This window comes from Rhipicephalus microplus, chromosome X (genome assembly GCF_043290135.1).
Source record: "Rhipicephalus microplus isolate Deutch F79 chromosome X, USDA_Rmic, whole genome shotgun sequence".
Taxonomy (NCBI): domain Eukaryota; kingdom Metazoa; phylum Arthropoda; class Arachnida; order Ixodida; family Ixodidae; genus Rhipicephalus; species Rhipicephalus microplus.
The window spans coordinates 162113591-162126879 of NC_134710.1; the positions used below are offsets into that span (position 1 = coordinate 162113591).

The 13289-nt window shown below is 45.9% G+C and overlaps 1 protein-coding gene across 2 annotated transcripts in view; it reads right to left on the reverse strand.

The window, feature by feature from the left end:
- Window positions 1-13289, reverse strand: part of LOC119176922 (beta-alanine transporter) — a 113121-nt gene that overhangs the window by 37052 nt on the left and 62780 nt on the right. For both annotated transcript variants that reach the window (XM_075878108.1, XM_075878107.1), the window contains 4 exons: window positions 5490-5593; window positions 3060-3214; window positions 2059-2227; window positions 1125-1245 (listed from right to left, as the gene is read on the reverse strand). In XM_075878108.1, the coding sequence (XP_075734223.1) occupies window positions 1125-1245; window positions 2059-2227; window positions 3060-3214; window positions 5490-5593 (549 nt within the window). The remainder of the gene's footprint in view (window positions 1-1124; window positions 1246-2058; window positions 2228-3059; window positions 3215-5489; window positions 5594-13289) is intronic.

Here is a 13289-nt window from a genome sequence, read left to right on the forward strand (position 1 = left end):
TCTACAGCCACCACAGTTCTTCATAAAAAAAGCGACAGAATCTCAATAAAAAGGGTGTAAGGCTGCAGGGAGACACGATATCTCCAATACTATTCACCGCATATTTGCAGGAAAATTTCAGGGCCCTAGATTGGAAAAAGGGATAAGAGTTAATGGAGAGTATCAACCTGTGATTCGCTTATGACATTGCTTGATGAGTACTTCAGGGAATGAATTACAGCTTATGATTACTGAACTGGACACGGAAAGAAGAAGAGTAGGTCTAAAAATTGATATGCACAAAACGAAAGTAATGCGCAACAGTCTCGGTGGAAAGCAGCACTTTGCGACAGGTGGAAAGACGGTGGAAGTTTGGTAAAGGAATATGTCTACTTAGGACAGAAAGTAACCGTGAGGGCGAACCATGACAGCGAAATAACTAGAAGAATAAGGATCCCTCGTCAGAATTGCCTTGCGTGTGGGAATAAGAGGACCTAATTACTACTTTGGATGAGCTTACCAAATATCATAAATTGCAGAGGCGTGTTTACCTCTCACCTCACCATGTACTCAACCGGGCACGGTCTGTCCAATGGCGGCAATTACAAACCAGATCCTATAAGAATCCAGTGCTACTACACGCTATGTATCTTGAGATCTACACGACCGCTCAATGCAAATATTGTCAGTCACGAGCTTCCTTAGAACATATCCTATGGGAATGTCAGGGATTCAAAAACAGTATTCAGAACGCGGCCTCCACAAACCGCCTCCGCTCACGTTGGCGGGCCGTAATGCTCAGTTCAGCCTTGGAGAATCAACTCGGGGCAATCCAGTGGGCTGAGGAAGCCGCTAGGAGGAAATACCTTTCTAGCCGACACCTGGGTGGAAACCCAGCCCATTAACACGCCGGATACAAAATAAAGTTTTTGTTTTTCAAGATGCACTTTTGATAGTGCCGTTATCCTCGTTTCTTGTTCAATACGACTTAGATAAAACATAGAGGCTCCAGCTTAATGTCAGAGAGCTCCCATGGTTCACGATACAATATATTCGGCTTTTCGCCCTATAACTCAATTCACGGCACTACAGGACACGCGTCATACAAACACATTTTTTATAAAACACTGTATATCTCAGCCTACCTTTTCGCAGTACAGGTAGTCAACCTGTCTTCCGTTCGTATGGGCGATGGCGACCAGCAGTTTCTCCACATGGTCGAGCTTTCCGCGTGCAAGAAGCCACTTTGGGGAGTTAGGTATGATCCTAAAAAAGAATAATAGTTTGTTATGTAAGGCAAGAACTTCCCACGGTTCGCGCTCGGTAATCATTCGTGTCTTTGTCATTCTTTCAGTTAGCCGCATCTTCCGCTCACACACTGCTTAAGCAGGGTGAATGTTAATACCGGGATAAGGATATGAACAGCGCTTAAGTTTTGCACAAGTGAGAATATTGTTTTATTATTTGCGTTCATTCGAACGCTTCATGCATATACCCGGAAAATTTAGAGTTCGTGAAAAAAAAAGAATACGTGGTCGTTTTCGCCCTTTTCGTTTGTTGCGACCTCGGTATGTTTTGGCTTGGTGCTTATTTAAGTTGTCGTTCCATCAAGTGAGATTGACTTCTTGATTATTTCTTTCTGTTTTAGAGCCAATCGGCCGAGACATATCGTTGCATTGTATCCTCTATCTCGTCCCGTCGTCTGAATTGTTTCACCATGGCAAACGCAAGCCAACAAGCTCAGCTCAAAACTTGATTAATGGATACCCGTTCAGTAATATTTATTGGGGTTTAACATCCCAAAACCATCATATTAGTATGAGACACGCCGTATATAATGAAGGGCTCCGGAAATTTTAACCACCTGGGGTTCTTTACCGTGCACTAAAATCCAGGCACACAAGCCTCCATCGAAAATGCGGTCACCTGCGGGCCAGCAGCCGAGTGTTTTAGCCACCAGACCAACGTGGTGGGTGTACCGGTTATCAAGGCCCCAAGTGTTTTTCATCGGCACTCACTCGCAATGTGCACCGAATGACCGAGTGAACGGAGATGAGGAAGGATGAAATGGCAGGGCACCTCCAGTAGACGAGGAAGGCGACGAAGGGCACCGACGTGGCGGCTGCTAGGTGTCCCCAGCCTCGGACGGCCAGTGACACCAGGCCAAGCAGCAACAGGCCCAGTCCATGCGCCAGCCGCGAGCACACCAGGGCACCGGCCCGATGCCTCCGGCCTGCCAGGTCGCCCACTGCGAAGAAAACCATGCTCTATGCAAGCACTTTCGAATGTGAATATGACACAGAACTCCCGCAATAGGCAATAAAAGATGTAAAACAAGCGCGCGGAAGGTTTTTGTCATGTGTTTTACACATGACAAAAACACATACCTCCGGGACCTCCCGCTCATTGGCAGTGGCAGCGGGCTCGAAAAAAAAATCGACATGTGCTGGGAAACTTGAAATTTGTCAAGTATACATATCAAGAAACAGTGCATAAGTTACAACATGGTAGAAAAATTGCTGGAGCTGTTAGATGGAAGGAAGAAGAAAGCAGAGATTCCACAAATGATACATTAGTTTACCTTTTTATATATATATTCCGGAAATTCTGGTTGCGCAATTTGTTTCTGAAGCATAGATTTTACTCGTAATCACGTGCTTGTGTACATGTCCATTAAAGGACAGGGCAGTTAATTATTTGTGAGCATGCCTAAGTCTTGTGTTCATTGTTGGTTTGCTTGTATGTTTTGCTTGTTTTTGTTTGTTTGTTTGCTTGTTTGTTTGTTTGTTTGTGGGTAGCTAAATTGTATTACACCGAACAGGAGAATTCTACCTGTGCAAGAACGTCTAGCTCGAGCACCTGTCTTTTTCTACATGGCGCATTTTACTTATACATTGATACGCATCATGTAAACTGCAACTCGCTTGGCCAGAATCAAGATTTCGTAGCGCCGTTGACGAAATGTGCAACGACGAAGTATCCCACACTATAACTTGAAATGGTTGCTGTTTATAGTTTTGCACAACTTGTCGCACTTTGCAGATGGAAGCTAGTCTCTAGCTTGAGAAAAACGCACTCACCGAGTATAGAAAGTGAAGTCCACGTCCCGGCCGTTCCAACAGCCACCAGTGTTCGAAACAGCAGGAAGACAAGAAACTTCGACGACAGAGCAGCTATCATGCCGAATAGGCATTGGACGAACAGGAATGTCGTAAAAGAGGCACGTTGACCCCACCTGTGGAGCATTTGAAATCATGATTATATGATTCAGTTCTCGCGCAGGTGGAATCATTGCAAACACCTGTTATAGATATCTGCACGCGAGTATTTCAGCAGCAATACGCTGAAACATCTTGTACGCTTGTTGCGCAGCTCACTAAGAAGTTTCACACTACAGTGCATTATTGCTACTCTCACTGCAGCTTTGCTTCCTGTTCACGTGAATATGCGCCTTGGAAATCGATTTCGTAAAGTAGTGAGTGATAATTTATTAGAAGGCAGAGAGGTCGGCCTGAGCTAGTTCGCTCTAGCCTGCTACTCTACACAGGGGATAAGGGAAAGGGGAAAGAAAGAGGGATGAAGGGTGATGATGGGGACAAGAAGAGGTGGTGCGTATGTACAGTAACCACTTAGTATAGTACCCTACAGTCTAGTTTCTATTGCTTTCGTAAAGACTATCGCTACAACGCTGTGGGGGACGAATCTTTCAAATACCTAACGCATTCTATAGTTTAATTTCAGCATTCTTGGTTTTTTTTTCTTTTCTACTATCTTTTTTATATAGTTCCCGCTCTCAGACGGTAGTTACAGAAAACAAAGTGTTTGAAATGAACTTTAAAAAATGGTAAAGAGTACAATAAAGAACACCGCTCTCGGGTGTTTCTTAATTAACGCTATGACGACTGAAGGCAAAAGCTACTATAGGCATCTGTTCAAGCGTGCTCGCTGGCACTGCTTGAAAACTCGGTTATTGACGGGCACAACGTGTTATGCATGCTGCACCGGCACGTTACAACAAATATCTTCTATCTGGGGTTCTATAGGTTCCCAAACCAATAAAGACATACAAAAATTTAGGGGGGGTTGGGGGGAACTACATGAAAATACCCTGGTCCACACCACAAGTATAACAAGCTCACCAATGAGGACGAACAGCTAGATACGCAAGTTCGCGCAAGAATATATTTTTATTTCTATTACGTTTTTACAAAACCACCTGACGCTTCTTCTTTATCACCTCGGTTTGACGTTTTGTCTTTTAGCTTATTTCTTATAACTCTTTAAACCATTCGTGTTCACGCCGAATAGCTGATAAGGCATACGAGATTTAAACTTTAATGAATAACAGCTCTGAGACATGCAATGTGACAAGCATTGGCACTCAGCTAATGCTGGCCCGTTTTTAGGCGCAGCAACAATGCGCTGAAACTTCTGCTAACACGACTGCAACTGGAATTCACGGTCGTACTTCTTTGAACAACAGGTTTGAGCGAAAACACGTTGCTAATAGTAGACTTAATTTTGGCGAGTTCGTCGACACGCTATTGCTGTTTGTCTTCCCTTAAACAGAGAGTTTGTTTCTAGAAATTATATTTTCTCATACGTACATGTATTCGTTACTCTTGTTACACATATTCTATTGTTCTCTATTTTGTCTTGTTCATCGCTCTACATCCATCTATGCCATTTAATATATATGTTATGTACAAGTCTATCTGTGTCTTGGGTTAGGGCCTCCGAAACTCACAACCTGTATTGGGATTCTTTTCCTCTAGTGCATCCACCAAGTATTACGCCGGAAATGTAATGTTAATCATTTATTATTTCTGGCGCCTTGAAACACAGCTGGTGGTTGTTTTATTTTTTTCCTTTTAAATAATAATTACTGAAACCTAAAAGTTATAACTTTGTCTACAGAGAACTCTGAGATGGCTACATTTCCGCTCAACCGCAAATCAACAGCTCATGCTTTTCTGATGACTGTGTCCTTTATCTTCTTCTAATAAGCGTCAAGTCAAGAATGAAGTTGAGGCCACACCAACCCTCTCGTTAATAAACATTGTTGTACCGTCCAGGTGCGTGTACGCTAAACATTTTGACTCGTTAAGCATTGTCAGTCTGCATAAAACGATTTACAGGACAGAGTGTTTTGAATGACCGAACCTAGCACGATGTTATCGAAACACGAGAAACGTCCGAGTAAATTGCCTCACGTCCGCGTGTTCTTTGCCAACATTTCGACGTCGTTCATGCCTTCATGGCCCGATTCGCATCATAGACACACATACAGAGTGACCACGTCGGCACTCTTAAAGCGATTCGTCAGCTCAACGGATCGTGGGATAGATCTCATTCAACGCTCATTCCTTATTCTAGTACAAGGCCGGATCTAAGTGGCTCATGGGGTGGTTCAATGTCCTCCCTTCATTTGCCAAGCGTGACACGCTTGTCTCTCAGTACGCTTACTTTTGTCCGGCGAAGGAGAAAAAATAATAAGAAAGTGCCTCCACCTGTGTGACACGAGGACCGAGAGGCAGTGGCCCGCGAGAAGACCGGTGCCGAAGAGAAACATGCTGAGGGTCGCCAGAATTCTCCTGTTGCACACGAGGTCCCACTGAGTGCGAACAGAAACGAGGACAAGCTCCAATTAACGACTTGCTCAGGTCATCGACTCTGTAGTTTACCTCTATTCAAACCACTCGCATGATTACAATGGATTGAACAAAGCATACTCCAATAAAACGCCCCATAAATTTCGTGAAGTGACTTATTCGTCATCACTTTTCACTGACGTCCACTCTGAGTGGAATGGTCACTGTATAAATTGTGGGTTCAGCGAATAATGTGAACTGGCGAATAATGTGGAAACTGGCGATGAACTGGAGACTTCTGTCTGAAGCAATTCTTGGTTCACGCGCGCCAAAGAATGTGAATCAATCGAGGTCATTAACCATAGTAATATGACCGTAGCTTTTAACAGCCTATACAACACCAGCCTGGAAAACAATGAAAAACGAAATTTATTCCATCAATTCTAGACATGCTATATGTGCTTCGCGTGCCGTTCGTCATCGTCTCTATATATTCTGAGTGATTATTAAGCACGGTGAACCCTATAGGTGCCACATCGGGACAACACGAACTGCTTATAAACGCATGCAAAAGGCCTCCCCGAAACAGAGGCTTTAAAAGAGGAACGCCAGTTCGCCTGCACTTCATTTCTGTGCTTTCTACATAAAACTTTGGGATTTCTGTCTTATTCATGTCAGTTTTTCTTTCTTTTCTTCGGTTTCTTCTTTTCCTTTTCATTCTCAGTGCCGTTAGCTTGAAGTTTTTCGACTCCATCAACTCTCTCCGCACATTGAATGGGCGGCACATCATTGCCCGACCACTTCGTGCAGTCGTGCGTCCCCGCGAAAACCGAGGTCGCTTTTTAGGGCGAGTTTTGCGGCTCATCACCCCCCGTTCTGGCTGGAGGTTTACAACCAGTAAACTCAATTACGCAAACCACCGTGCGCTCACGAGTACCCTCTTCTTTCAGCGAAAGCGTCAAGTAAACCGGCACAAAAGCCAGCACCGTTTCTTCGTGACACTGCTGCGCCACAAACAGCCGGCGTTCTTTTTCTCCCGGGCTGAGAGAGATAGATAGATGATCGTATATTAAACCTCACACTCACTCGATTTTTTTCCTGCTCCCGTGAGGGGCTCCTGTGCGCAAGAACGTATACACAGATATGACGCGCGGAAAGGACAGCGAGAATGAAGTGCGGCACTTTTTTGTTGTTGCCCCTCGTTCATTCGTTCCGGTGGCTCGGCTAGAAAAACTTCGCAACCAACCGCCCCTCGACGAACCGACTGTCATTTTCTCTGGCTTTGAGCTAGTGCTGCGTGGCGTGCCGGTAGAGGCGGAATCGCAGCCGCCTTGGCCCGGGTCCAAGCACTTGATCGGCGTAACCCTCCTCGCACCAGTCCTCTCCCATCTCCATTTTCGCTTTATCCCCAGAGCTCTACTACACTGCGCACCGTGTCCGCTCCCTCTCTTGTCACCAATCATCTGGCAGCGTGACGCTGACGGCGGAGGAAAGATACCATCCTCGATTGCCACACTTCCGACACATGCGCGTCCCTATCGAGACGAGCTGAAATGTTACGCATTACAAGTGCGAGCAACGGGGGAGCGCCATATATTCTGTAACACTTGTGCTCGTAATCCGTGGTCGGATAAATGAATAGGAAACGCGGGAGGCTGCCGGTGCTTGATGGAGGGCCATCGCATGGCTGCGAAACGAGTGGACACAGAAATTTTCATCTTGATAACGATCATGCGAACTGAACTACGTAGTACTTAGACCGCTGGTAGTACTTAGCCTGTGGTGCAGTGTGTGTGATGCGTGCGCACGCGCGTTTGTGTGTGTGTGTGTGTGTGTGTGTGTGTGTGTGTGTGTGTGTGTGTGTGTGTGTGTGTGTGTGTGTGTGTTATTAGCTTACGTCAAAAATCAAACTCTATAGTCTCCGTCATGTCCTTATTTCGGCACCATGGGCAGAGAGAGAGAGAGAATTAACTCGTATAAGCGCCAATAACTTTAAACAGCCAACTTTGACTCTCCCCTTCACCACTTCCCACATCGTTCTGAAGCATACATCAAGTCTGATAAAACTAGTCTCTTGCTGTTGTTTGAACGCCCAGCTTTTATACTTTCAAGAAATGATGAATACGGAATGTATTGCTATATAGAAATCAAATTTAAAAAGCCGTAAGCTAGCTTCCCAGAGAATGCTTCGGAGCACTTCCTAGTATTTCGCCAGTTGCAGTCGCTACAGGCGAAGTGCTCAGAAGGCCTCGAAAGAAGGCTACATTACACGCTTATTCAGGAAGGGTGAACGAATCTTCAGATAATCTGCTAATCTTGCCCGCCTACCTAAACGAAACGAGTATCTTTCTTGGTCTGTGCTTCAATGAGGTGACTATTATGTGCTGTTGTTGTTTAGGCCAAGGAAGCAAACATAAAGGAAGAAGGCAGGGAGGTTAACCAGAAAGACTTTCACTTGGCTACCGTAAACACAGGGGGATATCAGGGGAGGGAAATAGAAAGATCAGAAAGAGAACAGAGAAGAGAAAAGAGAAATAGGGGTGGTAAATCACTCATGTCATCGTATGAAGTTGAATAATAATAAGAAAAAGAAGAACAAGAACAAGAAAAGTCTTAGTTTCTCAACATTTAGGTAAATAGCAGCGATCCACATAAAATTTACGGTAGTCAAGAGTTTGACAAAAGTTCGTCTTGTCAGGTATCATCATGATGATGAAGGTGTGGTCATTGACAAATTAAGGTGAAAACACAAAGACGTTTCGGGACCTGTACGGGGTTCCTTGATCACACTCTTACACGGTGATTTGCTGTGATGGAATTAGTGGAACTATATATAAAGTAAAGAGCGTAATGTTCAGAGCGTAGTGCGTGTGTGTGTGTGTGGGGGGGGGGGGGGACTGGATTCAGCGTCATCGTTTCGCCAGGCCCCAGACACTGAGCACTAGTTTCACTTTCAAGGAACATGCACGCTCGTAGCGGTTGGCGGGCATATTAAGATCCGATTGAACAGAGTGAGGTTGATGTGAATGTTCACATTTATTGGCTTTCGAAAGTTTTCACAAATAAAAAAAAGATGATACCCCTGTAAAAAGTTCTCTTCTTTGCGTCTTTTCTTATTCCTTACTTTCTGAATTTTAAATCAGGAGAAGCGCGGGAAGTGATTGACTTGCGTTCGTAGTGATTGCCTACTCTCCTTCTTACACCTCGATCAGCTTTATTAAAAGTTGCATCACGCTCTGTTATCTCTTTTGGTTGGCGTGTCAACTACGCGAAAGATAAATAATTTATTGATATGTGGTGTTTAACGTCCCAAAACCACCATATAATTATGAGAGACGCCCTAGTAGAGGGCTCGAGAAATTTCGACACCTGGGATTCTTTAACGTGCGCCCAAATCTGAGCACACCGGCCTACAGCATTTTCGCCTCCATCAAAAATGCAGCCGCCCCAGCCGGGACTCGATCCCGCGACCTGCGGGTCAGCAGCCCAGTACCTTAGCCACCAGACCACCGCGGCGGGGCTACGAGAAAGGTAAAGACAGCAAGTTGTGGCTGCAGAGAAGGAAGCCGCAGTGATCTACGCTGGACAGGTCGGTCATGCGTTCGCCAAAAATTACTCAAATGGACAACACATGTTTGGCGCGGCTCTGCGGTGTGATAACCCGGAAATTGCTAGTTCCACGAAGGTTCTTCAGCATTTCCTAAAGACAACGGGTAAACACAGGAATTCGGACCAATTTTTTGAGCAGCTATTGATTTTGCATGGGTACATATATAATTAAACCCAGTTCTCTGCAAGTCTGACTGCACTGAAAGAAGTGCAGTATCGCTTGTATAATTGGTGAAGACGACAGCTGAGCTCTCTTAAAAGAATGCATTTATTGAAATGCTTCGATTCTGGCTTGGCTACATAGTTTTATTTTTTTTTTATTTTCGGCGTGTATAATTCAAATGATGCCAAGTAAATATAGGTCGCTTAATGAAATTCTTCTAGGAGCAGTTTGAAAATGCGTGAGTCTTCACTTTTAATAGTGTAACTCGGACACACGTGATGGACTAAATGCTTCTAAAAAAGTATTACAGAGATTGTCGTGGAGGCTACGTTTTGACAAGCGAACTTTACTTCGTCAAAGCAACGCTGCTGCCCTTACGAAGACAAGTCATCTTGCCGAAACACTGTTTCCAGCGACGTTCTTTCTCGATAAACGTCTGATCGCTTCAAGCCTTTGAACTTCAGTCTCATTTGGTACTCAAGTTCGGTAAGAAAACTGTGCGCATCCTCATAACTAACGTCATTGAATCAAATACAACGTGTCCTACTCGCGATTGCTCGTAATTTTTTCATTGGTTCGGATATTGTGGGCTGAACGATTTCTCATTATGTCCGTATGCTGTAAGTTAAAGCAGCTTTCATATATTCACACTTTCACACTACGTTTATGTTTGTTTTTATACAAAACGTGCAATAAAAATCATTTTATTTGTGTTGACCAAGTTTTGTCTTACTGAGAAATCAGTCAGCTTTACTTTAGTCTCTTCAGAAAACACGAACGAAATAAAAGTTAAAAAACAGATTACGAATGGATTACAGATTACAGATTACGATTAAAATTTTACGAATGGTTGTATTGCCCGAGCAGCCAACGGACATGAAAAAAGGCACGAGTGCATTCCGCTTGCACGCCACAGTGGCTAAAATAGGCACTGTATGCACGCGAAGTGGGAAAAGGCGGCTTCTGCGGCAACCATCCAGCTCACGGTTTTTCTCCCTTTCCCTCTATTTCTTAACGTCACCAGTGACGTCAGGAAATACATTTTATGTTCCTGATTTATTTCTAGTAGGATGTCTGGCAGCCACCAGGGCTAAAATTGGCACTGTCGCTGCCGAGAGCTAATACGTGGGAGGTATAGGGAGTTGCCACCCCCTTGTTTCGCCTTAAAGTAGATGATTTGATGCCGGTAGCAATCTGTTATTCAACTATGCGATTTACGTGACATTCACTTTCTATGTAACGAAAAAAATACTAGGACCATCTCCCTGAAGGAAACCCTAATCGGATGCGAAGCAGCAGCGGGTGCGCATGGCGTTGACCCGGTCGAAACGGGCGTCAACGCGGGTACTGGGAAGAATGGTTTGAAGTAAAACTATGTGTAGCGTTTACTCGAGTAAACGTTTCTTTGAAACGCAAAGACACGGGAGGCGGGACGCGTTGAAGACGCTGGCGCTCGGCTTCCTTGGCTCGCGCCTCGTCGGTGTTACCCGCGCGCTGTCTGTTTTCTCGACCGCGATCGTTGTTCTTGGCTCGCACCTCGGCGGGTGTCGCTAGTCTTCCACTACTGACGCTTGCTTTCGGCTTCCCTGGCTCGCGCCTCGTCGGTGTTGACGCTGCCATTTGCGAACGCGATCGGCTTCGGTAACTCTCGCAACGCCGGCGACAACAGGGAAAAATTTATTGATTGATTTGTGGGGTTTAACGTCCCAAAACCACCATATGATTATGAGAGACGCCGTAGTGGAGGGCTCCGGAAATTTAGACCACCTGGGGTTCTTTAACGTGCACCCAAATCTGAGTACACGGAACAGGGAAAGATTCACGCACACTATTAGGAAGCATGCCACGACGGCGTCCCGCCCGTCAGCGCAACTGCGCGGCAAGCAGCGGCGTGCTGCCCACATTATCAGCGCTGCGATATTCTCGAGGTGCGCGCACACCCGAAGGCTCGTGGCTTCTTCTCGCCAACAGATGGAGAGAGGGGGCACGGGTGAGATAATGCCCACGGGAGGAATGGGCTTGAGCGTTGCGATTGGTGGAGAGGGTGAAGCTAGTGAGAGCTGACACGCAGTGAGCGCGTGGCAGGCGAGGGAGAGAAACGACACTGCGCACTGTTGGAAGGGCGTGAGCTACTTGGCACCGTTCCAACACCTGCGGTGAGGGAAGCGGTGTGGACGGAGGGACAGCATTACACAGGCTGGTCAAAGTGCTGCTTCGCTTCTAAAATGGTTTGACGCGTGTACGGTAAACGCATCTCTCTCGATGATCTTGAACTTTGAATGTGGCAACACGGGTGTCGAGAATGGCGCAAGGGGAAGTGAGCAAACGCATCGCGTCGCCTCTCGTTTCAGTGCATCTCCGTAACTTTGCAATAACGTGGCCTCCAGCGCTGAGCTATCAGAAATGTAGCTCACACGGCTCGTTGCGGGGGAATAAAAAGGGGAAGAGTGTACGAACTACATTTTTTCATTTATCCGCTGTTACAATCGCTGCGTGGAGCAACGGCGCTGCCTTGCCACGCGGAGTTCACTGAACCACGCTTCGCCTGCACACCTCCCAATACTCCGTTCGTGCCACGGTGCAACAATACTTTAGGTGAGCGAACGCCGGGACAATCCTCTGCCCGATAAGATTCTGCTTCACTAGGAGCCTGGTAGATGGCGCTACAAACTATGCGCCGGTATAGCCCCATTATCTTGGGGGCTTTATGTCTCGGTTTCCACTCCCCCCTTCTCGGTGTAGGAAAGCCCCGTGACGTCGGAAAGAAGCGGTGCTGATTTATCGTCGCCACTCGCCAAAACACCCTCGCCACATCGTCAACCTCCTCTCTTATCACTTTCTCTTTCGCGGCGCTGCTCTATGCGTGTCGCGTGGTTAATATCGCACAATTACCCGGTTTTCTCAGATTTGGAAACCGTCGCTCACGTGCCGGATGTGCTTTGCGTAATTTTCCGGCAGCCCGCCACGATCGTCAGTCCGGTGAGCCATCTATATCGGCACGCCACAAACGAGAACATAATTGGTCCCTCCCCGGCAAGCGCTCGCTTCGCGTCGTTCACTCACCTAAAGTATATACTGGCGCCATGGTTCAAGCTCACATTTTCCCACGATCCCACAGCGTACCCGTGTGTAGCAACGGCAGGATCTCACTGCACCCCCAACATTGTGCTCTTTCGGCAGATTGAAGGAAGGGGTCAAGTGTAAAGCTAAGCAGCCTCACTTTTTGTGATATACCGTGTAATATGAACCAAAAAGCCCAATATTACTATTTTGTATCTTACTCCAGTTGAACTTTTCAGGAAAGGCATGGCTTTGGCGAATTTTCGCTTGGGCCGTACGCGTACACTTGAAAAAACTCGGAGACCAGAAAAAATGTTTCTCATTCGTCACGTTTAGACTCAACTTGCTAATTTTTGTCAGTCAATGGCATCCAAAAGTATATTTACCTGCGTGCCCGATAATTAAAAAGAAAACAGAAACATGAACGCCTGCATGTATGTCGCTCCCGATTTCCCATGCATACCATAATTCTTGCTCACGCACCACTCAAACTGATAATAAAAGTACCTCAAAAAAGCTCTTTTATGACTTTTTTGACAGTGACACGAAAAACTGCAATGAAGTTGTAAGTATGGCAGAAAAAAGAGGAACAAAATAGTGTAAAAGGCAGTTGTAACGATAGCCCGAGGTACTACCTAACTTGAGATCATGGGCCGCCCAACTCTACGCGTGGCGGGAATACATATTCACTGACTCGCTCACACGAATTCGCAAGGCACAGAACACGCGGGTCTGACTAGTGGACATGTTTACAGTAGTCGTCTTGCCCGCAAGTCACGAGCAGGCTTTGAATTGGAGATCATCCTTGTTTCTGAGCGCATCAACATGCACCACCACGCAATGCGTCATTGCCACGTCAACGCTAACAGGCGAAAAACTTTTTTTAT